Source organism: Heloderma suspectum, chromosome 6 (genome assembly GCF_057233095.1).
Source record: "Heloderma suspectum isolate Gila_16-S chromosome 6, 16-S_ref, whole genome shotgun sequence".
NCBI lineage: Eukaryota > Metazoa > Chordata > Lepidosauria > Squamata > Helodermatidae > Heloderma > Heloderma suspectum.
The window spans coordinates 44,491,438-44,519,420 of record NC_139463.1 but is presented as its reverse complement, the minus strand read 5'-3'; the positions used below and the strand labels follow the sequence as shown (position 1 = coordinate 44,519,420).

The window sequence follows — 27,983 nt, the reverse complement described above, 5'->3', positions numbered from 1 at the left end:
GGAATAAAATGTCTTGGGTTGCACCCTGCCTTGCAGAAAAGCTGTTTATAAAGGAGGCAAAATTAGCAAGCCAGACCCACTCACAAAAAGACTTCGTTCACACATCGCACTAAGCCATGGTGGGTTGTCACCATGAGTGGTTGCAGGGTGGCTTAGCATGATGTCCAAACCCAGCACAGCTCTTCCGCCGTGGGTTGTTTTTCACAAACAAGCCACCCCAAGAACCCATGGCTTGCAGAATGGTTGTTTAGGTTGGGCTTGTTCTCAGGGTGGCGTGACATGACATCTGAACCCGGCAGTGTTGCGTCAGTGTGAGTGGTTTAAAATCGCAAGAGCAACGAGAAACCCTGCCAGCAACTCTCATGTACTCGCTGATGATATCCCGTCTCTATTATATCTTGAAATGACACTAGTCAATTTACTCCCTATTGTCATGGCTATGCTGGGCTCAATAGTGGACAGGTGGTCTTACAGTCCTGCATGCATGTACAAGTCCCCTAAAAAAAAATTAAGTTCAAGAATGTGTTCCCATGTTCATAAGGGCTCAGAAACTTAAATCCCTTTAGTGATCTGATGCAGGAGAGAGTGGGGAGGAGTTCCCCCCATGAGCTGACAACCCCACTGGATCAATCGCAGAAAGGGTGCTGATGAAAGAAACAAGGATTTCTGCTACAAAGGCCCCTGAGAAACATGCTGGCAGCAGCTGGGAGGACTGAAATAAGCCATGGCAAGCAGCCAAGCAGGTGATCATCTGTTGGGAGTAACCGACAAGCCACCCACCCACCTTAGTGTGACATGCCAGCCCGCCCAAAGACTAAGTTAAGCCATCCATCCATTGATCAGTAAAGAGGCTTCAGCACCTAATATTTGTGTATGTTTATTTCAAGACACAAAACATGTACAGAGTAAAACGGGCAGATGCATACATGAGTTTTTCCATTGTTCAAGCAAAAAAAATAACATTTCTTTGAAAGAGAATACAATATTCTCTACAATATTGCCTTGTCATCATGTAGGAAGTCTCTTACATCCCCAGAAGGAGAACTAGTCCTACTGAAGCAATTAACCCAGTAACCTCAGTACTAGACACTGTCCCCTTCCAGAGCACTGCATTCAGATGCCACGGCAGCTGGGGCTCATACATTCACAGCTGGAGATTTCAGTGGTTTGCATAGCACGGAAGGTGCTGGGTGCTGTCAGGAGTGCCCTTGCTGCCTTCTGAAATCCTCAAGTAGCCCAGAATCAACACGCAGACAAAAGGGCTCTTTTCCAAGGCTTTATTTCCATTCAACCTAATGACACTTACAGATGCTAATTGCCTTAGCCTAAGAGGAAAACATAAGAGGGAGCAGCCTACCAGGGGTTTCTAGCCTTAGGGAGTCAGTTGGTCTCTGTTTGGAGGGAAAGGGCGGGAAGCTTCTGAACTTAAGGTCTAGGAGGAGATTCCCGTGGGGCATCGGGGCGCAGCTGTTGTCATCGCGCCAAGCAGGCTGAGCGCCTCCCTTCAGCACCCACAACCTCTCGCTTGTCCCTGTGCCGGCACCTCACATCCAGAAACTCCAGTTGTACCTCCCTCTCCCTGCCAGGGTCACTGTCACTCTCAGGAATGTGAGCAGGGAGGGCCTCTCCCTCCAGCTGCACCTCTGAAGAGCGTGCAGGTTCCTCTCCCACCGTTTCTTTCTCTTCCTCAGAATCAGAACTGCTTTGGGGCTCTATGGGCTCCAATCCAACTCTGTAAGGAGGCTCCTCCTGATGCTCCAGACCAACAGTTCTCCTAAATGCAAAGCAGACCTCTAGTGTCCAGGACCAAAACTCAAAGAGGTGCTTGGCATCGCTGGGGCACCCTCCTTGAACAAAGAGGTCAATTCTAAAAGGGAAGGTGGTAGTTGCATACAAACCAGGTCTTTGAGTATATATGAATGAAGCTGCCTTATATCATGTCTGATCACTGGTCCATCTAGCCCTGTTCTGCCTACTCCCGACTGGAAGTGGCTCTCCAAGGCCTTAAGCAGTTGTGGGTGCTTTTTTTATTTTCTAGTCCCACTGTCAGATTTATTTTAAATGAGAAGTATCAGGAATTAAACATGGGACCTTGTGCATGCAAAGCATGTGCTCCGTGGCTTATAGAGCTTGCAGCCTTCTTAAATAAGTAACTGCAGGACTGGCTTGCAGTCAGTACTTCCAAATCACAAAGGGGAAGCATGCTATTTTCCTCTCCTCCCTTCCTCTCCTCTCCTCCTCCAGCTGCCATGTGTCCCTAGGGGACACATGGCAGCTGGCCCAGAGGGAGATAATATTAGCAAGCCACAGGAAGAAGGAAATGGGTTACCTGGCCAGCTTCTGTTCCAATAGGTCTGGTGATAGCTGCTCCAATTGTGTGATCACTAGCACTGGCCACTTCAAGCAATAGGGAAGCCTGACTACTTTACCGGCAGTACAACTGCTCATTGACCTTGGCCCTAAATTGCATATCTTCTGGGTGACCCAATACTGCAAAATGCAGCCACCAAGACAACATGGAAGGCTGTTGCCTCAAGCTACCCACACCAAAGGCCTCCCTAAGTAGTCTGAGGAACATCCCTGGGGAGCAGAAACACAAGTCCCATGAAGGTCCCTCAAGTTGAGTTTCTTCTGCACATCTTTAATTGATCATTTATTAAGAGATGCTCTCAGTAAAGGAATATGTACACATTTCATATCCCAGTTCCAAAGACTACTTCATAGCCTAAAATTTATTATTTCTTTAAAGTAAAGACATTAAGGTTTTTTGAAAGGACAGCTTCCAGAATGATCCTTCTAACTCAGCAGTGGGCAACGTGTGGCCCCACATTTTGGCCTACAACTCCCACCACCCCAGCCAGCATGCGAGGTGTAGTGCAACACATCAGGAGGGCACCAGGTTGGGGAGGGGTGGCCTAGACCCCTCCCACATTGTTTCATCTCCCCACAAAGGATCTATTTTAACATGGGTCAAGCTCCCTGCTCTGCAGACTTCACATACATAACCTGTTTCCTCCTCAAAGGCTTTCCAGAGAGGTAGCCACGGAAGTCTGTTGCTGCAACAAGTGAAGAGTCTTGCAGCACCTTGAAGACCATCATGCTTATTATAGCAGGAGAGTTTGTGGTATAGAGCCCACTTCTCAGACCCAGGAAATATCATCCTGAGTTGGCAGACACAGGAGGAAGAAAAAAGTGCAAGGAACACAGTGATGATGACATTAAACCTTAGATATATGTAAAATAATTACAGTGATCACACACAATGTAGTGTTGATAAAGCATCCTGGTACTGACAAGTTAATTAACAACTTTAATGTAATGAAAACCCAGAATCTTCAGTCAAGCCATAGGTGATAAGCTTAGGTTATCAAGAAGTTCCAATCCAGCGGTTTCATGCTGGAGCCTCCCTTTGAAGTTCCATTGTACAACAACGGCAACAAGGTGTCCTGGGAGGATGAAATGTTCTCCTACTGGCTTCTGAATATTGACCACAAAAGCGTACGCCAAAATAAATGTGATAGTCTTCTCAGGTGCCACAAGAGTGTTTTTCCTCAAAGCTCATGCACAAGAAGTGACTCACAAGCCTGCTGGTCATGCAAACACAGGAGCAGCCCGACAAGAAATCAGGTCGAAGGGCCATCAAGGCCAGCATCACTGTGGCCAATAAGAGCCAGCCAGGTATGTCTGGGACACTGACAAGCAGGGTGCGGATGTGAAGGCCCTCCCCTCTGAAGGTATTCAGAAGTATACTGCGTCGAAGGCAACACACAGAATTTTGGGGCGAGGCAGTACAAAATGGGAGCTCAGCCCTGGATCTACAAGGCCCTCTTGACGACATGGGGACCCCACCCTTCTCCTGCTTCCTCTTTAAACCAGGGGAAGTTTGGAAATATCTCATTTATGGCAATAATGCAAGATGATGGATGCAATATAAAGAGACAACCCCACATTTATGGCTCAAGTAGAAAAGGCCTCCTAAACTTGATGCAATTTGTGAACTAAGGAGATGGGGCAACATACAAACAGACAGCCCACTTGGGCTATCTCAAAATGAGTCTGAGCTTTTATTTCAGAGAGTTTTTTGTTTGAATCCATCTTCAGGATCCTTCAACAGCCGGCCAGGTTGCAAGTTTCCATGTTTTGTTTCAACTTGCTTTTCCAAAAAGGGAGATAGGAAATTGTGATCTGGATGAGTGTCAAAGCACTCATCAGCTTCTTTCAAACTAGGGCTCAGACAGAAGAGGGGAGACGGGATTTTTTGTGAATATTTTGGCAGCATTGAAAAGCAACCCCTGCCTTCTTCAGCCATTTTTTTCAGTGAACAAGTTGAATGGGAGGCTACAGCCTATGTGGAGGGAAAGCATTTTGACTGGCTAGGATCACCCATGTGACCAGTTGAAGAAGCACAGCCCTCCCTCTCAAATGGCTTTGCTCGCTCTCATTAACATTGTCACATAGCCAAATTTAACTGGTAATATAGAAACAGGGCATTACCATGTTCGCTACATGATTGTTGATTTGCTGGGATTACTCAAGGAAGGAGATCAAAGCTTAACTTTATTTTTTTTTTTTTTTGCCAAACCTGGGGAGAAGAGGGAGAAAATGACTGTGTCCCCTCCTCTCTCCATGATCATTAAGGGGTTTGGAAAAAATATTCTTCCCAGCTCACAAAGCTGCATTGCCAGCCCATCTGGAATGGAACTTTTAGTACAGCCCTAGTTAAAAAGACACCAAAATCAACAAACATGTATTTTCTAAAAAAAACTTTGACACAGGAAAAAGGGGTGGGCAAAATGCCAAGGTAACGTCTGAATAGAGCTTTACAGTGATCAAATGGGCACTGCTCTCCCATTGCACAGGGCAGCTAAAGGTTATTTCAGTATAGAATTGCTGCTCAATATTTGTGGAAGCAGAGTGAATCTTTCTCACACCAACTTAAGCCAGTTCCGTATCGATGGGCTGGAGGTAGGTCAGGCAGTGGTATCCCCAGCAAAGGGGAAAGCATTCAAGGGTCACTTCTTAATTCTCAAGTTCAAAAGGCCCAGTGACAACTGGCACTTCTACCACCCAAGGTGAAATCCTTGGCAAAGACAAAAACTAAAATAAAAACTTTACCTGTAAGTAAAGGACAGCCCCTTTACTGGGGAGGGAGAGAGGGCCCTTGGTTGTAGGGAGATGGTAGATCAGGGCAGCAGCGGAGAGCAGCTAAGGCAGCTTTCCCCAACCTGGTACTATCCAGAGGTTTTGGACTATAACTCCCAACATGCCTGCCCATTGGCCATGCTGGCTGGGAATGATAGGAGTTGCAGTCCAACACTTCTGGAGGGCACCAGGTCAGGTCCCTCTGGGGAAAGTGGAAGAGTTTGCTTTAAAAAAGGTAACAGCAGCAAAGGCAGTTAGCAGCATTTCAGCTTAGAACAGTAGTTTACCAAAAACCTTTTGACCGTTGGGGAAATTTCCACATCAGCTTTGGGGCACATTTCAGAGCACATGCTCCACGCACATAGATGCACTGGCCTAGCCCAGTGGCTGCACCATTGCCCTCCATGAACCGAGTGTGTGCTCTAGAACAGGGTGGACACAAGGTAGATTGCCAGATGTTTTGGACCTCAACTCCCAGAAGCCACTGCCAGCATGGCCAGCGGTCAGAAACACTGGGAGTTGAAGCCCAAAACAGCTGGAAACCTATTTCCTGCCCACCCCTGCTCCAGAACATTCCAGGGATGATCAGTTGCGGTGGGCACAGCTGTTTTTGAGGGAAGCGAGACTATCGCAAGTGGTCATCACATTGAAATATCCCTTGCAACCCCCTGACAAACTTCTGTGGAACTCCTGGGTTTCCCCAGCACACAACTGACTGAGAAGAAAATGCATCCTCCTGCTATCCTTCCCACAATCCTCTGCCAAGGCTCAGAGCACTGCTCATAAGGGAGGCCTCTGAGTTCCTGCTGATGCAGCAGATGGGATTTCCCCACGCTATCCATGACCAAAGGCAGGTCTGCCAGGGCCATCCCTACACTTATAAAAACAAGGGGACCCATGGAGGCTACATTTCAGCCCTTTTGCTGGAGCTGACTCCTGGGTCACACCTGATAAAACTTACAGCAGCTTAGCCAATTAGGACAGCCAAAAATCTCAAAAGAGAGAGAAGTGGGGAAGACTATTAGAAAAGAAGCTGCTTTTTTCTTTTTCAGAGGAGGGAGGGAGTTCACATTTCTTTATTCAGCAGGGTAGTGGTATTTACTGTGATCCTCCCATTGTTCTACAAACAGTATAAGGAATATTTGGGATGTGGGTTATAACGTAGTAGTTCTGCTTTCTTACAGTGGCAAGTCATCAGTTTTCCTTGCCAAGGCAGAGATTTCCTCCTAGATGCTACTTAAGGCATCCCAGTCAAACATTCAGACCAGGCAGCCATGACTGACAGATCATGATTTCCCCCACACTGCAGCACGGACTGCCGTCATGACACTTGCAAAAGCAAAGCTCCTGGCTTCCAACCAGCCTCCAAAGAGGACAGTAGAGGCTGCCGACTCTAGGCGATCGGCTAAATGTCTCCCTGAACTACCTGCAGAGATGTGGAAGTCCATTTTGCACTACGTGATTGAGGATATGTCTATGTCCCATCAAGTTCTGCTGAAATGCCGGTGTCAAAAGCTCAGCTCAGAGAAGGCAAAGTACAGAGGAGAGGCATGGCTGCCTTGCCCATAAGGGGCTCAACAAGGAGGCCACCAATCCAAGTGTCGATCCATTCAAAGTTTTAAGATCCGGATGGGAGGCCCAGCAGCAGGGTCCTTGAGACTGGCTGCCGCCTGCAAATGCAACCAACCGTGCTCACGAGGCCAACGGCTGTCCAGAAGGCAAAAAGAAAGTATGGAAGAGGGCTGGGCACCTGCCGATCAGTAGAAGTGTTTCCGGCTCTGTTCCTGCCATTTGTTGTAGACGATAATGCCAATGACGATGGCGAACACAATGGCAACCAGCGAGAAGAAGACTATCAAGAAGAGAGCGAGGCCGCTCATGGGATCCATCGGACTCTCCACTGCAGAGGACGGAAGCACAGATCAGGCTCAGATACAGAAGTTACACACTGGCCACTTTGTGTCTCGGTGGCTGGATTCACTTCCACCTTCCACATCAAGAAAGATTAGCAGAGCCAGAGGACAGCCACTCACGGCATGGCGGAAAGGTCTACCATGGTTGCCTATTAGCCGTGAGAGCCCAGTGGTTAGCAGGGATGTCCGTCACTGGCAAATCCAGCCCTTTTGGGGCTCACCAGACCTCCGCAGTGCGCCCAACTCGGCTTGCTTCTGCGAGCTGAGCCACGCAGTTTCCCCAAGTTCCAGGGACTTTTAATGTATTTTTTTGTCTCGGCCATAATTTGCACAAATAGAGACTGGCACAAATTACAGATACAAATTGTGCAAATTTGCACAATTTACAATCATGATTTGCTCAACTTATGCAAATTTGCACAATTTACAGCTGCAATTTGCACAAAAAAAATATGGAAAATTTATTTTATGGAAATTCCACCAGCCTGCCCAGCCCATTGGGCCAGCTGGCAGAAGATGAAACAGAGTCCAGGGGGGCAAGCCAAAAAAGCTCCTTTAGCTTCATGTCCCCGCAACTGGATTCCTCCAAGATCCCTAGTGGCTAGACTGTTGGACTAGGGCAGCGGTGGGTAACATGTGGCCCTTGAGATGTTTTGGCCTACAACTCCCCTCACCCCTTTCCATTAGCTATAGTTGCTAAGGTGGATGAGAGTTGGCCAGAACATCTGGAGGACTGCCAAAACATCTGGAGGGCTACAAGCTGCCCACCCCTGGACCAGGGCCAGGGAGGTTCAGATCCCCACTCAACCAGGAAACTCACTGGTGACCCTGGGCCAATCACCACCTCTCAGCTCAACACACCTCACAGGGCTGTTGTGAGGACAAAACTGGCAAAGGAGAACCATGCATGCCACCATGAGTTCTTTGGATGGAAGTCAGAAGACAGATGAAATCAAATAAAAATAAGCGATAGCTAAATGGAATCTCCATAATCAGAGGCGGCGTATCTCTGGGTACCAAATACTGGCCAGGACAGCAGGGGAAACCTCCGCTTCCAGGCCCAGCTGGTAGCCTCCCAAGAAACATCTGGCTGGCCCCGATCCAGCAAGGCAATCCTGAATGCTCCAAGGTCTTGATGCGAAGGGCCCTGGACGTCACAGAAGGACAGAAGCGACTTCATGGGTGGAAGCTCTTCTCCAACCTGGTGCCCTCCAGGTGTGCTAGATGACAAAGATGGGAGTTACAGTCCCACACATCTGTGGGGCACCAGCTTGGGGAAGCCTGAGCTACCACCAGGCTTAGAGAGAGAACAGCTGGGGGGATGCTAGCTGGGGAGTGCTGGGATTGTTAGTCTAACACATCTGGAGAGCACCAGGTTGGGGAAGACTGGTTGATGCAGCTAAACAGTCTTGACAGAAGTGGCTTCTCATTGCAAATATAACAGCTTCTGCATCTATCACAAAATGTCAGCATGAAGCTAACACATCGGTCCTTCATTTGATCATGTCCCTCCAAGCCAGGTGAGGGTCATATACATGGACAGCTGCTTTATCCCGAGTCAGCCATTAGTCAGTACTGCCTACACTGACTGGCAGCAGCTCTCCAGGGTCTTGGAGAGGAGTCTTTCCCAGCCCTACCTGGAGAGGCCAGGTTTTGGATCTGGGACCTGCAGCACGCAAAGCAGGGGCTCAACCCCTGAGTGGTGGCCTTTCCCCTGCGGTTGCATCTCCCCCACACTCCAAGGTGGTATAAGAAAGCAGCTTCCACTTTGCCACAGATGCAGAGCGCCCCAGTTTCCAGCCTTCAAGGGCCTGCCCTGTGACCAACGAAAGCAACCTCCCCATCTCAGTCCTACAGGAGAGTCCCAAGAATCTACTGCGCAACGCCAGCGCTTCTAAATCAGGACATCACCCTCTTGCAAGCAGCCACGGAAGCCGCTCCCAACTGCTCCAGCCCTAAAGCTTCATCACTCCACGCCCACTTACATCCAGGCAGCTTCATATTGTCCACAACAGGAAGGAAGACCTCTTTGTCCCGCTTGTCTTCCTCCAGTGTCCGTTCAACCGTCAGCTGGTACAGCTTCAAGGAAACTATGTCGTGATTGTCTGGGGCAAAGAGGGGCAGGGACAGTGAGGGGTTTGGGCACAGGGAAGACAAACATTCCTCCCCATGCCTGCTGAAACTCACATGGAAGGATGTGCAACCCATCCCTAGTTAACCAGGTAGCTTCCCCACTTAGCTGGCGCAGCCATCGCAGGAGTCGTTTATGGCCACCGGCCAAGAGCCATGTTTTTGTTAATTCTCTCTGTCAGTGAGTTCAGACTGACAGCTTTTCCCTGACTTCCTGCAGATTGTACTGGCTTCCCCATTCACTGAGTGCAGGGAATCCTGTGGAATTAGGCTGCCTGAAGGGACCCAACCTGAGGGGCTTTGCAAAGACCATGGTCCCTGATAAGCTAGATTTCTGCGGCATGCTCATGGAGACCGTGATCCCAACAGCACATCAGGTGCCTGGCGAGTCAGTTCCAGTGGCTACTCACTATTCTGCAATGCCAGGTGGTGCTGGGAAAGGAGAGGCTTGTCTGCATCCACCCTGGGTTTCTCCCCTCCCATGTCGCTGCCTCTCCTATCCCCACAACCTATCCTGTGGAGGTGGCAGCAGCAGCAGCCAGCTCTGACTTATGGCCCTCTGTGTCTTCAGAGGCGAAGCCGTGCTGCCTTCACTCCTCTGTGACACAGAGACAGAGAGGGCCCCACTATGCACAGCTTATCACAGAGAGTGTCTCAGGACAGAAGTAAGGCTATCAGTGGCTACTTGTCTTGATGGCTATGTGCTACCTCCAGTACAAGAGGCAGGATGCCTGTATACACCAGTTGCTGGAGAACATGGGTGGGAGGGTGCTGTTGCATTCCTGTCCTGCTTGTGGGTTTCCTGTGGGCAGCTGGTTGGCCACTGTGTGAACAGAAAGCTGGACTAGATGGACCCCTGGTCTGATCCAGCAGGGCTCTTCTGATGTTCTTAAGTAAAGAAGCAGGAGCGCGACGAAGGGCTGTTAGGAGAACAGGGCGAGAAGCCACAATACTGGAAAAGGTACCTATGCAAGATATTCAAGGTGCTACCCATTTGAAAACTGGAGCTCGATGTAAACATGGCTAGCATGTTTTCAAGGAGGTAATCACTACAAGGACTAGATATGTTTTTTTATACGTGTATGAGATCTTTAGGCATCTGCATCAGATTCTGCACACAATTCTTCACACACAGAATTGCAGCAGAACAAAAGAGTTGGCAGAATCATTTATGGGTTCGCTTCTATTCCCTAAACTTCTCAAGCTCCACAGGCCTCTTCTCCAGGCTAGGAGGATCAGAACAAAAGGACACAGCTCTGTACTCTAGGAACAGAATAGGAGAAGGTAATGCGTATGTTTCAGCTGGCCGTCAAGAGCCGTACCTGACAGGTCCCCAGTGACAGAGGAGACTCCAAAGTAGTACCCTCGTGGCAGGTGAACTCCTGGGATGTCTATGCAGTCTCTCCATTCATGCTTCCCATCAATGTCAAGCAAGACCTGAAAGAGAGGAGACTCAATCCAAGCTGCACCTGGGGAAGACGGGTTAAGGGAGAGAAGACGCGTGCACGCACACCAGGCCAGAAGCACAGAAACAGACACTCACGGTAAGCCTCCTCTTCACATAGCGGATCACCAGGAAAGTGTCGTGGTTAAGGTTGCGCACCACTGCCGTGCACCCGCCTAGTTCAGTGGGTCTCCCATCCCTGTCGTGATCATAGGCGAGGGAGCCGTTGCTCACCATGGCGGAGACGTACGGGAAAACGCGCTGGAGGAGAAGACAGGATCACAGGTCAGCTGGCTACTTTCATGTTGCCCAAGGGGCCTGGTCACATCAACTGGGCAACGGAGGGAGAAGATGCATGCAGGGGGACAAGCAGGACAGAGATGAGCACAAGCATCAGCAGGGCGACAACATACCCTGGAGAAGCATGCACCCCAGCCAGGGAGTGGCACCACCTAGCCACATGTTTGAGAGGAAGGCTAAAAACCAGAACATGCTCATGAGTTATGTGGGATGGGGGTGGGGAAGAGAAGAAGGGATGCCCCGTGCAACTCTGCTAGCCTGCTCCCACAGGATGACAGCCTCCATAGCCAAGTGGAAGCCACTGCCACTCTTCAGCAGAGGCATTTCACAGGTACGGCGCACATCCAGACAACTACATGCGTTTCCTTGAAATGCAAAAATCCTCCTTTTTTAAAAAAGCTTGTTTGTTCCTTACCAGCAAAACTGGCTGAATTTTTTACTGCAGTATGATTCAGGGTTCAGCAGGATTTTCAGAGAGTAAAAAATCTCTTTGGGAGCTGGATATGTTCCACAGGTTGCCAGCTGACCACCCCTGCTCCAAATTATGACACTATACACACACACACGCGCACACCTTATAGCATCAAGTGGCAAAGTGGATGACAAAGAGCCACACATCAAATTCTGGTAGTAAAGGGTGTGCTTTGATCCACTCAAAGCTATTTCATCTAGCCTTTGGCCTCATGTCAAATTTGTGCCAAGCCAGGTAATACAGGGGAGCGCGGGGAGGGAAGGAGTGCCACCGGCAACTTATCAGCACCAGCACGAGCTGGGATAATAGACTGATGCATTCAGCTAATGCAGTAACATAGGCAGAGGGCTGGGTTCAGCTCCTCCTCTCCAGCCCCACTGCCTCCCAAGCAGAAGCAAGGCGCCCTGCAAGGAAAGCGGGAGCAGCAACTGCTCCTGCATTCTCCAGTGGCTGAAATGCTGCCTGTGCTGCCTTGCCATGTTCCTGTTTGAAGAACCCAACAGGTCAGGCTTGTGCCAATGAAATTATTTTAAAGATCCCTTGCCTTCTTGTAATGTGTTTCTGCCCAGGTTGCAGGAACTTGGAATGTTTTATTATTTGGGTTGAATGCTCTGCATACACCACAATTCTCCACAAGCACAGAAACACATTCATTCATTCATCCTATTGATTTATTTGAAGTATTTTTATGCCGGTCCTCAGCCAAAGAAAGCTCCCAGGGTGGTTTACATATGATCAGCTAAACAAGACAGTCTCCGCCCATACGCTTGCAAACTAAAACAACGTAACATACAAGGAAAAAGGAACGGGGAGGGAAGAGGGGAAAAATGCAGTCCTGGCACAGAATGCCATTTTCCCCGAGAATGCCAGCTTTCATTCCTAAAAAGTAAAAAAGTTTCTAACCCATGTTTTGGTGAAAATATGCTTGAAAGCATATGGAAACAGCCTTCCCTGTCTGTCCACTAGCATCTGCTAAGTCAGAAGTACAGTGTCTCGAAAACATAGATTCTACGTAGCTGTTGTGGCGAATAGGCAGTCTGCTGCTAGGCCTCTTCTCCTCCACAAATCTGGCTAAGCTCTTCGCAAAGCTACCAAAGCCAGCAGCCACCTTGGCCTGACCCAACATGCCTCCTTTTATGTATTTACAAAGTGCTTTAAGAAAGCAAGAGCCCTGCTGGATAAGACCAAGGCCGACCCAGTCCAACGTTCTGTTCCCACAGTGACCAAACAGATGCGCTATGGGAAGTCCGCAACTAGGGCATGAGCACCACAGCACCCTCCCGCTCATGTCCCCAAAGAACTGGTGTACAGAGAGTCACTGCCTGATACTGGAGGCAATATTTGGCCATCATGACTAGTATCCATGCAGCCTTATCCTCCATGAATTTGTCTTATCCCCTTTTAAAGCTGTTCAAGTTGGTGGCCATTACTACATCTTACAGTAGCAAATCCCACAGATTAACTATGCACTATGTGATTAAGTGCTTCCTGTTGTCTGTCCTGAATCTCCCGCTATTCAGCTTCGTGGGATGACTCCAATGGGTTCTTTCTAGTATTGTGAAAAGGAGCGAGGGGGAGAACCTTCGCTACCCACTTTCTCCCCACTTTGCATAATTTATAGCCCTCTCTCCTGTCCCCCCACCCCTTATGTGTCTTTTTCTAAGCTAAGAAGCCCCACATTTCCCAACCTTTCCTCAAAGGGGAATTGCTTCAGCCTCTCAGTTATTTTGGTTGCCCCTTTCTGCACCTTTTTCAGCTCTACGATATCTTTCTCGAGGTGGGGTGATGGAACTGTACACAGTATCCCAAGTGCAGCGGCATGACAGGTTTGTACAAAGGCATTATACCAGCAGTTTAATTTTCAATTTTCCCCCCTAACAATCCAACAAGAAATGTGCCTTATTCGCAGCAGCCATACATTGGGTCAGCGTTTTCATCCACCGCAACCCCAAGAACCCTTTCCTGGCCAGTCACCACCAGCTCAGACCCCACCAGCGTGTGTGAAATATGGAATTTTTGCCCCAGTGTGTGTCAGTTTATACTTGCTTACAGCAAACTGCATTTGCCATTTCAGTGCCCAGTTCCTCCCTTTTGGAGCTTGTTGCTGTCCCTTTCTGTTTAACCACCCTAAATATGATGATGCCATCAGCAGACTTGACTGCACACCCTTAACTCCAGTATCTGCCTGTCCTGAAACGAACGCCAGTAGAGGCTGGTGGCTCCAGTGTCAGCGGGGCAATGAATCCACTCCAGGCTTCAGTCAGAACAGTTCTAAAGCTTCACACTACAGATAACTCCTTTAGGGTACTGACCAATTCTGACTGAAACCTGGAGCGGATTCAGCGCTCCACTGACATCGGAGGCCACCAGCCTCCAATGTCGAATGCCCATCAGTTTCATTCTTGCCCCGGCCCAGTTCTTGTGCTATAATGAAGAGAAAAACCTCTGGATCCTGGACGGTTTGAGCTGCCTTCATGAAAAAATTATTTCCCCCTCAGAATACATACAGCCCTGTCTGTACTGGATCCTATGTATGGTGATTGTACTCCTGCAGAACAGCATTACTGGCTCTTGGAAGAAAGCAGTATGCCAATGGAATTCTTCCGTTTTAATTAGTCTGGGTTCACCTCAGACCATTCCATCCTTTTTGCAGATGAGAAACCGCGCTCTAGAGTTTGCGATTTGCTCAAGGCCACCCGAGGAATCTCAGTGAGGTGGGGGAATGAATCCAGACGTCCCTAGGCTCCAGAGCCAATGCACTAAAGAGAGCCCCACCAGCAGCAGGCAGAAGAGAGATGTCCCAATCACTTCCCACATGATACAGCCAATGGGGGCGGGGGGGGGGGAAGGGGAGGACTGGTGAACAACAGGGCAACAAAGAGCGGTCTAGCAAAGCAGGCTACCGTTCAACTGCATTTCCCTCTGGCTCCAAGCACGGCCATTCCCTTGCAGGCATATTTAAAAGAGGGAGAGAAGGGGATGGGGGAAGAGGATGCAACAAGCTTGGAATGAGGCTGGGAAAGCGTCATCAAGTACCTGGTTTCCTGAAGAATACCTCTTCTTCTGCGCCTGAGAATCCAGAATGGTTATGGCAATGCAAGGGAGAGAGGGAGGGACAGAAGCAAGAAACCATCACACACCAGGCACTTTAGTACTGACCTAGGAACTGGGAAGGGAAACCCACACTCCCTCCCTCCCCCCCCCCCAGCCCAGCTTTCTCTCTTGCCCTTGGGAGGGCTTGACGAAGGATAATATTGGGGAAAGGGCTGGCAGCTATTCAAAGTCTTGGAACACATGGCTGGGGGAGAGTACAAATCTAGAACAGCACAGATTAAGAGGAAAGATGGCCATGCACTGGAGCAGAATTATGAAGTGCCGTACACCACCACACCGGAATCCAGTTACTACACACACCAAAATGCACTGTAAAGGAGAGCCTGTATTTTTATGAGTCTGCAAAAGCTGGCCAGTATACTTTATGACCCCCAACCCTAAATGCAGCCTACCAGTCGTGTCGTCTTGCCTGCTGAGTGCTTTAACGCCACCCCCTTGGTAGGCTGCAAGAACAGGAGGATTATCAAGCGCTTAATGCAATAACTCTCAGATGGTGTGCAGACAGAAATACATTGAACCAGTGGGTAAAGGGTGCCTGCAAGCCTAGAAATTCAACCACAGAGACAGCTCCCTGCAGTATCTCTGTGTGTGATGTACTCTGGCTTGGCCTCCCTCCACCCAACCTCTTACTGGTGACAGGTTGTTCCCCTGCACCTGGTACAACTGGATCATTCTAGTTATTTCGAAACACAGAGATGCAGCAAAATCACCCATCCTTAGGAGGAGACTTCTCATTGCATCTCTGCAGGAGTCACTGCTCTTGGTTCCGATCAGGAGGCAGGCTCAGATCAGTTACTCACACAGAGGCACAGCGAATGAGGCTCCTCTTGAGGCAAGTCAACTCAGAATTCAAAAGCAAACCTCCTTGGGGTGGGGAACCAGATAGGAACCCAATTCCTATCAGCTCAAGCAGCATGGCCAATGGTCAGAGATTATGGGAATTGTTGGCCAGCAACACTGGAAGATATAAGAGTTAAGTGCAACTTCAGGAAGAGGTGGGGAAGCTCAACTATCCAATGCCTGGGAAACTCTTAGAGGTATAAAATTACATGGGGCTTTGTAGATCACTGGCTGTGGAGGCCACCTGTAGAGGGAAAGTGTATCCCAAACCAATGGCCACATTTCAATTGGTTCTCAACTTTCTCTTCCACCCAGCCTAGTTCCTATGCCACACCAACCCGGCAGCACATCACCTGCTACATTCCTAGGCCATTATTTACATTTATACATAATAAAAATGCCAGGATTGAGCTCCCATTTATAAGAGGGAGCCTGCAAGGTTATCATCAGATTCCCAAAAAGGGGGGTTGCTACTGTTTACTGAAAACTAAACAGCGTTTCATGGATTCTAATAAAAACCCTTCATTGACCAGCTACCTTTTAGAAGGGAGTACAAGAAGCTCCATTTGTAATTCACATCAGGTAGGCAAACAAAAGCAAAGTGCAAGTAGTATTAGCAATTCACAGCAAATATAAGCTAGTGACAGCAAGCCACTTGATGCCCCCACAGCAAGCTTGTTGCTGTTTTGTTAAAAATAAAGAAATAAAGGACATGGATCTACAGAGCCTGGCTTGTAGATTTTACTTCTTTTTGTAAGCTGGCATGGGTTGCTATTTGAAGATGAGGGGTGGGGGGAGATGTTAACTGTCTGCAATGGAGCGACTCCATTTTGCCAAAAGGGATGCTCCCACAGCAATTTCATTGAAAGCCAACGTGAAAGGATAGTTTCCCAAAAAGGATTCTGATTCACACCTAGACATAAAAAAGGCCTGCAACTCCCAGCATGCCCCAGCCAGCGGTGCTGGCTGGGGCATGTTGGGAGTTGTAGGACTTTTTTTCTGTCTAAACATGCATAGGATTGTGCCTTTAGTAATGCAGTGGCAGATATGGTGGGGATAAAAGCGTTATATGCTTACAGACCTTAAACGGCTGTCTAAAAAATAAAATGGCTCCTAAGAAGTGAGAACACAGAATCTAGGAGACCACCCCCATCATAACCTTTAACAATCAACAGCAAATTCTCTGTTCAGGGCATCATTTGCGCATGTAGTCAACGAAACATGGGCATCATTGCTGACTGCCGAACAACTTGGGAATTCTCGTCCCTTGCCAAAGCATCTCTGGAAGCCATGTTAAGATGTTTTTAATTCAAACTGGCCGTTGGCGGCCAGGGACTGAGGGGGACACACTTGGGAGGAAGATACTATTACCCCCCACCCAAGAACTTGGAATGGGGCAAGGTATTTGTTCAATTATTTTATTATTTAAATCAAACACCCTTGTTCTGGAACAATGGACGGCGAGCTGAACACCCCACATCACAGCTGTAGAGAACTTCTGGTGAACCTGTGTTACCCAGGTGGTGGAATTAAACAGTAAAGATTCCCTGGACTACATAACTCTTAGAATGCAGACGGGGATCAAATGCACAAGAAAACTCCCTGCTAATACAAAAGACAGCATCTCTGGGAGAACACTAGGCTGAACTTGTTACCTTTACAGGCTCATTGTCTACGTGCAGGGAGATTTTCCACAGAGATGTTGGGGGCTAGATTTCAACCCACCATATTGGAAGCAAAGCTATTTAGGTAGGGGTGTCTGTGTTTTAGTTCCAAGCTGGTAACCAGGCACCTGGGATTCTTCCAGCAGTTTTTGGTCGAAACCACATATTTGATCCCCTTCACATATGAAGCCTGTGACATTATTTCATTTTTGTACTGTGCAATCCCACGCTGCTGGTGAGTGCATGTGAACAGCATACGCAACCATGTCAGCAGGGCCAACTGTATGGGTTTTTCCCATCTAAGTAGGACTTCGCATGGATTTTTCTGATTCACGCCACCTGTGGTTATATACCAGTGCCGAACCAGCTGGGTGTGCACATGTGAAAAGAGCAAGAATTGCACTGTTACACATCCACATAAGCAGAGCCAGAAGCTGATGGCATTCGCCTGGAATAGCTAGCCAGACAGTGCGAGAGTTACAGGTTAGATATTGCAACATCTCACCAAAACCAAAAAAATCCAACCCAGTGACAGCATCAAAGCTGGGGATTAAGCTTCAGAAACGTTATTCATGGTTGTGAAAACTTAAGTGGCAGAGATGCCATTTGAAGCATCAGGCAGGAGTTCACCAAGTCTGACTCAGCAACAACCACAAAAACCAGACATGACAGTCACATACAAGACAATGTTCTTTCAAATTTCAAATCAGCAATCTGTGCTCTAGTGTTGACAATTCATTTTATACTGCACTGTGCACACACGTCCATCTGTCAATACAGGCTGCTAACATTTGCACCACTTCCACAGATGAGAAGAGAAGGCCAATTGTGGTCTTGCAATTTAACACACATTTTAAGTAGCTTGTTTTTAAAAGGAAAACGAAAAGGTTTCTGAAAGGTGAGCTAGTGTGCCAGCCATATTTTCAGGAAATGAGCTTCCTCAGAAGCAATTTTGTTTAAAGGGTGGGGGGAAGCAAGGTTCAAAAGTGCATAAGCATTGCCTAACAAGAACTCAGAAGCTTGGCTACAGTTTCCAGCACTTTGGGGTGTGGCTTCAATGCCCTGCATAGATCATCACCCCTCCTGATGATCAGTACAACTAGAATAACTTATAAAAAAATGAACTGCAGATTCACTGGCAAAATTGGTGGAGGTTGCAGAATTCAGGACAAAATTTAGATTGTGCTAACAAGTTAAGAGTTCTGCATTTGGACAGAGTACATACATCATTCATTATCTGTGGCTAATGTTATTTCATTCATGCCCAATAAGCGATTCAGGACTTAGTGGCAACACAGCTGGTCCCTAAAAGGTCTCCTTTATGGGGTTCCAGCAGGCAGGCAAGGACATTAAGAAGGCACGACCCCACCTCCCAAACAACTCTCCCGCTGCTTGCACAGCTACTCCGAGGCCGCCTTACCTCCTGTTGCTTCTCCTCATTTGGGTAGGTGTCTACAAACACTCCCAGCCCTAGAAAGTTATCCTTGCTCCCGAAGACAGGCCCTAGAACAGATTTCACTGTGTTCACAATGGGCTACCACTGGTGGCTGGTTTTCTAACGTTTTATCCCACACTTGTGGAAAAGCAGAGCTTTGCACTTATCTATGGCATGGGCAGGTTTATCCCACCCCCACAACCAAGCTACAAAAACCTGGCTTCCCACTTACACAAAGTTTTCAGAAAGGTTATACTTGGGTACATCTCACCTTTAGAGCTTTATTTGAAGTGTGCTGGCTGCCAAGAGAGTATTTCTACATAGACACTAGTATGACCTAAGTGTATTAGCAGAGAAGTGCACGAGTCTCACATCTCTATTTAACAGCCACCATAAACATGTTTAAGTCAGTGATGGCTAATCCAAGAATCAGCCCCTGGGGCCATCCAACACAGCAGACCTACCAAATTTTAGTCAGGGTATGGGAAAGAAGTTTGCCCATATTTTCACTCTAAGGGAAGCTGTTTTCAAATTGTAAGAGAATTCAGACTCCACCTGCCAATTATGAAAATAATAGGCATATCTTTTTGTATGGAATGCTACAGCCAAGGGCATGTGTGCCATCACTGTGGAACATTCTCTGCTAGTTGGCAACAACATAACCACTCGGGGGGGGGGGGGATCATTGTGCAGCAACACACACTGGGACCCCCGACCGCTGCCTTAAGGGGTAGGCAGCCTGGTGTCCTCCAGAAGCTTTGGACTATAAGTCCCATAATCCCCAACCATTGGCCACACTGCCTGGGGCTCATGGTAGCTGTAGTCCAAAATATCTTGGATAGCACCAGGTGGCTTACCCTGTCCTAGAGAGTAGAGTGACCCTCAAAAATACAGGTCAGCCTCTCCTGTTAAAATTCTCCCTAAATCAGACTTTAAATTAAAACATAAACAAAGGCATTCTCTAGGTGTCAGACTGCTGGTTCCTTGAAGGCCGTCTACATCCCTGTATTGGCCCCAGGAGCGTAGCCAAGTCATTTGAAGTGTTAGAGGGGCCTAGAGATCCATAATGCTTGCTTAAGTTCATTACTGGTGCAATTCCTGTGCTAGTAAGCCTCTGAGCATGTGCAGATGAGTCAAAAGGCCTGTAACAGCCTTCTTGGTGCATTCCTGGCTAATGAGGAGCATCTTGATCTCCAATGTGCCTGAGAAGCAGAGTTTGTTCACTTTAAAGCTACAGGTGGCTGTGCTTGAGAACCAAACACTTCTAGCCAATGCTGAGAATGAATGCTAGGGGCACGCGCTGCTGAAATGCTGCTTATTGCTAACCTATAGAGTATAAGACCCATTGTGCCCAATGGCTCAGGGTTCAGAGAAGCTGTCTGATCCCACCATTGGGAACGCCTGTGTGCTGTAAGTTACTCAATAAAGCCTCCTTATACGCAAACCTTTGAGTCTCATGTATCACTATCTTGGCACTTCTAACCTAAGAGTTCAACGCCCATAGCCGGGGCAACACAATCCCCCATTAGGGAGATTGCATGAGCACACCTAGATACTGGGAAGAGGAGAGAGGGGATCGGGATGCCATTCAGGGCCAAAACAACTTCATCTGTGGCCTTACGCAGAGCAAAGGATCTCAAGGATTGCTCCCCCTCACCTTTTAAGAATCACGGGCTTAGAACTAGGTTCTCAAACACTGGTGTGGGGACCGCCAGCAATCCACCAGTGCGCATTCAGACACATTCCCTAACACCACAGTGAAAACATAACTAAACAGCTGGAAGTTCCTTTGACATTTCCACTACATGCTCAAGAGACAACTCACTTTTCTATTTAAGTCCCACCATTTAAATCAAACCGGCTTGCCTCCTCAGCAGTGCAAGCAGCAGAAAACATCAGAACAACCTCTCAGCTGGTTGCACTGTTCCCCACACATGGGGCCTTAGACTGCACTCACAGGAGGGGGGCGGTTAATTCAGAAATGTTTAAGTGTCTTCTCCCACACTGGCTATAAAGGTAAGAAAACCTAGCGGTCTGCAAAGAAAAAGCAAAGCAGAATAGGGATCCTCCATTCAACAACATTATAAGAACCTCTATCTGAAGCAATTCTTGGCTTGCTCTTCATTGGCCATTTCACAGGACTCTTGCTGCCTTACAAATTCAGGAGAAGCAGCAGCAGGCCATATAGAATATATTCTAATCCACAGCAAGCTGATCTAACTATCTGAGTCCAAGGATGGGTAGAGAGCAGGTGGGCTCACTGCAATGCATCTGCATGCACTGGCTTGGGGTTTGGCAAAGCACATGGGAGCCTTTTACCTGGCTGCATTCGGTCCTTTGTGTACCAGATGGCAAAGCCATCTCCATTCAGGTTCTTCTTTCCTTGCCCGTGGATTTTGAAGTGCACTTGCATCTCCCAGTCTCTCAAGTAACAAGGCTGTTGAAAGTGAAAAAGGGGAGCAGGGGAAGAGAGAATATTTGAGACATGTCCATTCCAACACCTTCCATAAAAGAACAAAACACGAAGGCTCAGGGTTCATGTACACGACAAATGTAAAGCGGTTTTAAAGCAAGATTGTAATAGACATGGTTTCCCACAAGGTACTGGAGCCTTCCAGTGATGCCAAGAACTCTGTTCGCATCACACACACCCCACCACCACCAGTGTGCATGGAACTTGACAGTAGAAGAGGACAGATGCCTGCCCTTAAGGACTTACAATATAAAGTTCAACACAAAAGAAATGGAGGAAGGGGATGTCAGACTAAACGGGGGAACAACGAGCAATTATTTCAGTTAAGCGTACTTGGGCTTCCTTACAGTAGAGCAGGAGTGTATAAAACGTGCACCCCTGTCCATTTTTGTGGCCTCCATGGCCCCCAGATCTCTACCTGAGATGAGAGCCAGTGTAGTGTAGTGGTGAGAGTGACGGACTGGGAGCCGGGAGATCCGGGTTCTAGTCCCCACTTGGCCATGGAAGCTCACTGGGTGACTTTGGGCCAGTCACAGACTCTCAGCCCAACCTACCTCACAGGGTTGTTGTTGTGAGGATACAACGGTGAGGAGGAGGATAATGTAAGCCGCCTTGAGTTCCTTGCGAGAGGGAGAAAGGCGGGGTATAAATGCAATAAATAAATAAATAAATACCTTGTTTAAAGGAAAATTGCCTCTTTCTTGCTGCTATGCTGCTGAATTTCAGCAGCAAATCTGGTGATGTGGAGGCAGAGGTATGGCCCGCAGTGGGGTCTGTGGTGGGCCATGCAGCCACCAGATTACTCTAAGTTGCTCACCTTTCCTGTAGAGTATGGGAACTAGGGGGTTGTGCCAAAGGCTTCAAAGTTAGGTTTGGAAGGAAGGAAGGAAGGAAGGAGGCATTTCACAGGCTCTGAGAAGCAGTTCCAAGCGTACAGAGCAGCAAGGGAGAAAGGTTCCCCTGCACAAATCCAACTACCCCAAGCTGCCTGTGGTGAGCCATGACAGCTCAAAGGAGTTTTAAGGCCACAATACACACACTTCCAAGAAAGCTCCAGTGGGGCTTACGTCCAAATCAACACCATGTATGTGACTGGGCTGGGAGGTGGTAACATATTGTTGTTATTGCTAAAAATGCAACATAAAGCATAATTTAAATACCACAGACACTGCCAATGAGGAATAGTGCAAAAGAATAGTGTACGCTATCATCTAGAGCAGGGTTAGGCAATCCAGTGCCCTCCAGATGTTTTGGACTACAACTTCTATGATCGCCTATCACGGACTATGGCTGGCTGGGGATGATGGACAGTGTAGTCCAAAACACCTGTATGACACCACATTGCCTTGCCCTGATCCAGAGATTCAACACTCAGAGTTCTCTTCCTTCTGCTGTTTGCCACCCTATTTTTGAGGAGAGAAAAAGACTTGGGTCTTAAATGGTTTTCTCATGCTTTTCTTCCCTAAATATTTCTCAGCTGAATTCCCCTACAAAGAAACAAGTAAGTAAAGACTGCGAGGCACAGAGGGTTTTCTACTTTCCTCCAAGTTGTCAATGCACCACAAATGACTACCGAGAGACCCATGTTTGTAGGCTGGTAACGTCGTTCCACTTACTTGGGCACACTAACTACTACCCAATGTTAATCCTACTTAGAGTAGACCTATTGAAAGGAATGGGACCTAGGCTAGTCATGATTAACCTAAGTCCCATTCATTTCAGTGGGTCTACTCTAAGTAGGACCAACATGGGATACTACCCATTATCTTGATACTCTTCTAACTCTGTGTCTGGCCAACACAGAGATCAGAAGCCTCCAGGCACGGGGCCTGTCCAATTCTGCACAACACTTGGCTTATTTTAAGCACTTGCAAATATTAAAAGCAATGCTTAAGCAGCCTTCCCCAACCTTGTGCCCTCCAGATGTGTTGGATTGCAACTCCCATCATTTCCAGCCAGCATGGCCATTTTGGGGGAAGCCTGCACTATAGTACAACTACAATTGCCTCCACTGTGTCTCCTGAAAGGCATGGTGCAACCTATGAATAGGCTGCAGCTATGCTCATTATCTATTGTAGCATAAGCCTGATCTCGTCTGATCTCAGAAGCTAAGCAGGGTCAGCCCTGGGTAGTACTTGGATGGGAGACCGCCTGGGAATCAGGCTTTCTGCACTGAGCAAGGGGTTGGACTCGATGGTCTTGTAGGCCCCTTCCAACCCTATGATTCATTGCATGAAAGCAGCAGAAAGCGCCAGCATTCCCAAAACCCAGCAGCAAAGGGCAGCACTTTTCTGATTCCTCTTGCCAATAATCTATACATTCCCCTGCCAACTAAGCTATATTTAGGACCCGAGGTAATGAATCCCAGTTGGCATTATTAAGCTATGGAGAGCTGTACACAGATATCAAAACAAAACAGTTGGCATTCATTTAAGGGGGTGGGGAGCGTATCTCTACCATGATGAATGAGCTTACCCCCATGTAAAGACTCTAGAATCAGACTAGCGTATTACCTGGATATTAACCCCACTAACAAAGCCTACAATCTTCCACTCAAATGACAAGCCTCCTTCCTTCAACTGATATATTAAAACACCTAGGCAGGAAATGCCAGGTCAAACCAGACATTTTTACAGTGCGCCTGACCAGTGTTGAGGTTTTGCAAATGGGGGGGTGGGGGGGAGAAAGGAAGGTGCTAGCCATTCAGACACTGCATGCACACGATATAACTGATTATTCATTCAGATGGTCTGTATAGTTGTGATGGGACTCAAGGAAAAACTGTTTGAAATACACAGGGCTGGCTGGGGCATGCTGGGAGTTGTAGACCTTCTTTCTCTCTAAACATGCACAGGATTGCACCCTTAAAGACTTAATGGGCTCCTATCGCCTCAACCATTTGGTCTAGACTCTTACTACAAATGATCCAATTTATCACAAGTCAAGCTCATCACAAGTTTATTATGGCAGATGCGTTTGTGGCCAGAACCCACTTCATTCGACGCAAGGAATGGGTGAAGGGAGAAGAGTCAGCAGTGAGGTCAAAGGGGAATGAAGTGCAAGAAATACAGACAGTGATAGCTATATTAAAGCTCAGATGTTTGTAAAGTAATTAGTGGCCATTCACAATGTAGTGTTGATAATTAACTTGTCAATCCCTGGATGTTGAACACTTGTAGTGTGATTAAAAGCCCATAATCTTGATTAAAGCTATAGGAGACAGAACCGAACTCCTTTAGCAGTGTTATCTCAGCACTTTCATGCTAAGCCCTCCCTTTGAAGTTCCTTTGTCCGAGAACAGCCACCTCTTCCTAACTCTGAGAGAAGAACAACCTTCTCTCTCTACCTTTCATTTCAGCTGTAAGGCAATTTCCTTTGAGCCAATGTTTTCTAAGAAAAACACTCCCTGTAATCACATCTGATTTGTTTCCCATACACTCACTCATATGCACACCTTAACAAAAGGCAAAACAAAGCACTGAGATCACCATATTAAAATTATGTCCTGCCCAAAATCTTGTACACGTAGACCTTCCCTTAGGAAATAGATGCATGCACGCGCACGCACAGGCCACCACAACCCAGTGTTGCTTAATGCATCTGTCGGGAAGGGCTTGGATTCTATAGCCATTCAGGCCAGCCAGATTGAAATTTTCAAGAGAAACATGATTTAAAGAGCGACCCCATTTTGTGACCTATTGCAATACACAATTGTGTATTGCAATACACAATACACATGGCTATTGCATGACACAATAGCCAGCAACTTCAGATCCGAAGTCCAGAAAACTTTAGTTTTGAATTGTTAACTTGTCAAGGCCAGAAGGCCATCAGTCAACATTAAGAATTTCAGTTGGGGGAAATTGTGTTAACCCTGCAAGTTTCTTTCCTGGTGCATACAATAGAGACACATGTGGGGTGGTTTTAAACTCCAGCTGGCGCAATTCTTCAAATATGTAAACCATGAAATGCAAAACTACATCATCCCTTGCAAGCAATGTCACAAGCCATCTTACGCCACACATGAATTCAGTCTTGGCAAATGATGAAGTATCATAAGAACCCAAGTTCCCATGTCTAGGCATAAATTAAGAAGCAAAATAATGAGACTCACACAACCCTCCAACAGCAACAAAACTAGAAGCAAGTCAGGGAATAGCTGAAGAGTTCATTACAAAAGAGTATTGCCTTTTAAAAACAGATATTCAAGATGATGTACAGAAATTAAAAGAACATACAAAGAGATACAAACTAATGAATGATCGGGAAAGAATTAAAAACCAACAGAACAGCAGTGCAAACCTAACTGCAGAAAGGAACCAGCCTAAAACATCTAAAAATAGTCAACAGTTTAAGCAGCAAGGGGAGGCAGGGGAGAGAATACGGCCTTCCATGAGAAAACTTTTTAACAAAGTTAGGGAACCAGACAAAACTCTGAAGGGAAGGTATTTGAAAGTAAGCACCACTTCTTTAAGCTTTCTCTCAAGTTGGCGGTCTGGTTTCTGATCTCATTTCTTTCTGCCAGCACATTAAAGCTTCTCCTCACCACCACCCCACCCTTTCGGAAGGTGTTTTTTTTCTCTTTTGCTGCTGTCAACAAATTCTAATGGCAGGCTGATAGAACCAAATTGTGTCAACAAGGGAACATAGAGCGAGATCACAGCTACAGACGGTATGGTGTGGGGAGAGCACGGGTGAAGGTGATCCCTAAAATACCCAGCAGCTACTGCCAGACCATTTAAGGCTTTAAAATGCGAATAAGCAGTACCATGAATTGGGCCTGGAAACTAATAGGGATTTAGCAAAAGTGAACAGAAATCGGGGTAAAGTGTTCCCTGGAACTTGACCAGGTCAGGGGTTGAACTGCAGACCCCTGCACTACCTAAAGCTTCTAAAGGTGTAATCCTACGCATGTTTAGACAGAAAAAAGTCCCATAACCCACAGCATCCTTTCAACCAGCCACACTTATCAATGGGATCTTCTCAAACTGGGTGGAGGTAACGAGATTCCACACCAGGAATGAGAAGAGAAAATAGTACTGCATGTCATCCAAGTAAGAAGCATTCAAACTATGCAGCATTTAAAGCATTTGTGGTTAACTGGTGGGTCAAGACCCACTTCTGCAACACAGCCTGATCTAGTGGGTTGCAACTAATATTTTATTTTGGCAAAAGATGAGCCCTGGGTGTGAAACGGTTGAGAATTACTTATTTAAACATATGCAAAGTCCCCCTCACCAGGAATTACAAATTGCCACCAGAAAACCCAAATTTATACACTCCAGAACCCTGAGGGGATTGCAGACGGTTTGTTTCAGTTCACTAAGGTAACCATCCTATTTTCCTGCACATGAGACACTCTATGCAAGCCTTAATTCTCATAGGAATTTTGCTACCATGTTATAAATTGCCTCACCCTTCACCACATTAGTTTGAGATAGGGTAACATCAAAAGTTGCAAGCCAATTATTTCTGATATAATGAAGCCCCAGAGCCCACCCACAGGCAATTAGAGGGAAGCATTAGTCTTACCACCCTGTTCCAGACAGCACCCTGCTTGCTCTGAATATCTGGAGTGAGGCGGACAAACTGGGTCATCACCATAGCGTTGCCCATAAGTTCCCACAAAGAGGAGCTGGCTGATCCTACACCTGAAAAGTAAGAAGAACATTAAATGCAGATTCCTTCTATAGGTAAAGCCAGTTCCCAACATATCACCACATTCTAACACAGAGTTCCCCAGCATGTCACCCTCCAGATATGTTGGATTACTACTTCCATAATCCCCCAGCCATTTTATGAGAGTTGTAGTCCAACATATCTGGAGGGTGCTAGGTTGGGGAACGCTGTGCTAGCACAACCAAGAAACAGAACCCAGAATGGACCTACACAACTGTGCAAGAAGGGCTACATAGATAGCAACCAGATTGTTTTCTCAGTGAGTGATAGACACTCACTTCTACAGGCTTCGCTTGCGGACAACTGAGGCAGCAAGAGCAAAGCGGGTCCTGCATCCCTAATCTGGGTAGCCCAGGCTTCGCCAAACAGGTACAATGAGTCTGTGTGCAGACATGCGCTACAACCCTTCACTTACCCAGGCCCGGATACAAACCCTACCTCCGCGCACACACACATATCCTCACAATGAAAGGCATTTTGCTAGGTGCTTTAACTGTCAGGCAGATTCACTCATGCCACAATTGTCCAGACCTTTTCTGCCCCAGCCACTAACTCCTCTAGACATCTTCTGCACCCAGAACTCCTTTAACTACAACATCCTCCTTTCTATCATGTTTAAGCCTATGCACGTGCTCACGCACAAACACCCAGACCCAGTTACAGCCCCTCACCCCCACAGCTCTTCTTGCTTTGAACAGCCACACAGGTAGCGACGCAACAGCTTTTCCTTTTCACGACATACACTCGCAAGGCGGGGCGTCACTTGCCGGATTCCTTCCTGGCATGCCGCTGTTCAGGGCACAGGAGATACCCCGCTCCTCAAGCGGGGTCCCTGTATTTTTAACATCCGCACACCAGGCAGGCATTTCACAGGTGAAGCACACCCAGCATAACGGTGCAACACCGAAGGGAAACGACCCTGCAGCGCCACCCGCTTTTTCACAGCCAGGGACCCAGCAGGTGGAACCCGTCCTCCCCACCGCTATGCAACAGGGGCAACTTACACTGTCTGCACCGTGACTGGCAGAGCCCGACAGGAAAAGCTCTTCCTAGCAGCAACACCAGCACTATGCTGGGAGCAGCTTGACCTGCTGGATTTCTGCCTGCCGTGCAACCCTTTCAAAGGACGGAGCCCCGGGAGGCAAAAGAGACCCGCCGCCTCCCGCTCACCCTGGTAGGGCTTGGTGAGCGAGTGCTCCCGCTTCAGGTGCTCCTCCATCTGCTCGGCCCGGGCCCCGCACAGGAGGAGCGGCAGCGACAAGCACAGCCCCAGCGGCCCGGCTCCGCTCCGGCAGCCCCGCCTGGAGGCCGCCTGCGCCGCCATGTTGCCGCCGCCGCCAGCCCCGACTGAGCCCTCCAATGCCCCTGACGCCTCTT

At 47.7% G+C, this 27,983-nt stretch overlaps 1 protein-coding gene across 2 annotated transcripts; it reads right to left on the bottom strand.

Moving 5' to 3' along the window:
• Positions 1-1,269: 1,269 nt before the first annotated feature.
• On the bottom strand, positions 1,270-27,983 carry LMAN2L (lectin, mannose binding 2 like). Of its 2 annotated transcripts, XM_084804129.1 has the most exons (9): positions 27,777-27,962; positions 26,460-26,578; positions 20,774-20,891; positions 18,440-18,522; positions 14,438-14,470; positions 10,729-10,890; positions 10,508-10,622; positions 9,041-9,160; positions 1,270-7,042 (listed from the first exon to the last, which is right to left on the bottom strand). In XM_084804129.1, the coding sequence occupies exons 1-9, from the start codon at positions 27,928-27,930 to the stop codon at positions 6,900-6,902; spliced, it is 1,047 nt and encodes a 348-aa protein (XP_084660255.1). In that variant the 5' UTR covers positions 27,931-27,962; the 3' UTR covers positions 1,270-6,899. The 2 variants fall into 2 exon arrangements, with proteins under 2 accessions (XP_084660255.1, XP_084660256.1); XM_084804130.1 differs by lacking the exon at positions 14,438-14,470 and having other exon boundaries at positions 4,272-7,042; positions 27,777-27,983.

What these genes read in the sequence shown, in the direction of transcription:
- LMAN2L (XM_084804129.1), bottom strand. Translation starts at nt 27,930, where the DNA reads ATGGCGGCGCAGGCGGCCTCCAGGCGGGGCTGCCGGAGCGGAGCCGGG. An exon ending in GTGCTGTCTGGAACAGGGTG is followed by an intron (nt 20,892 to 26,459) that starts GTAAGACTAATG and finishes CACTTTCAACAG; the next exon opens with CCTTGTTACTTGAGAGACTG. An exon ending in CAATATGAAGCTGCCTGGAT is followed by an intron (nt 7,043 to 9,040) that starts GTAAGTGGGCGT and finishes CGTCCTCTGCAG; the next exon opens with TGGAGAGTCCGATGGATCCC.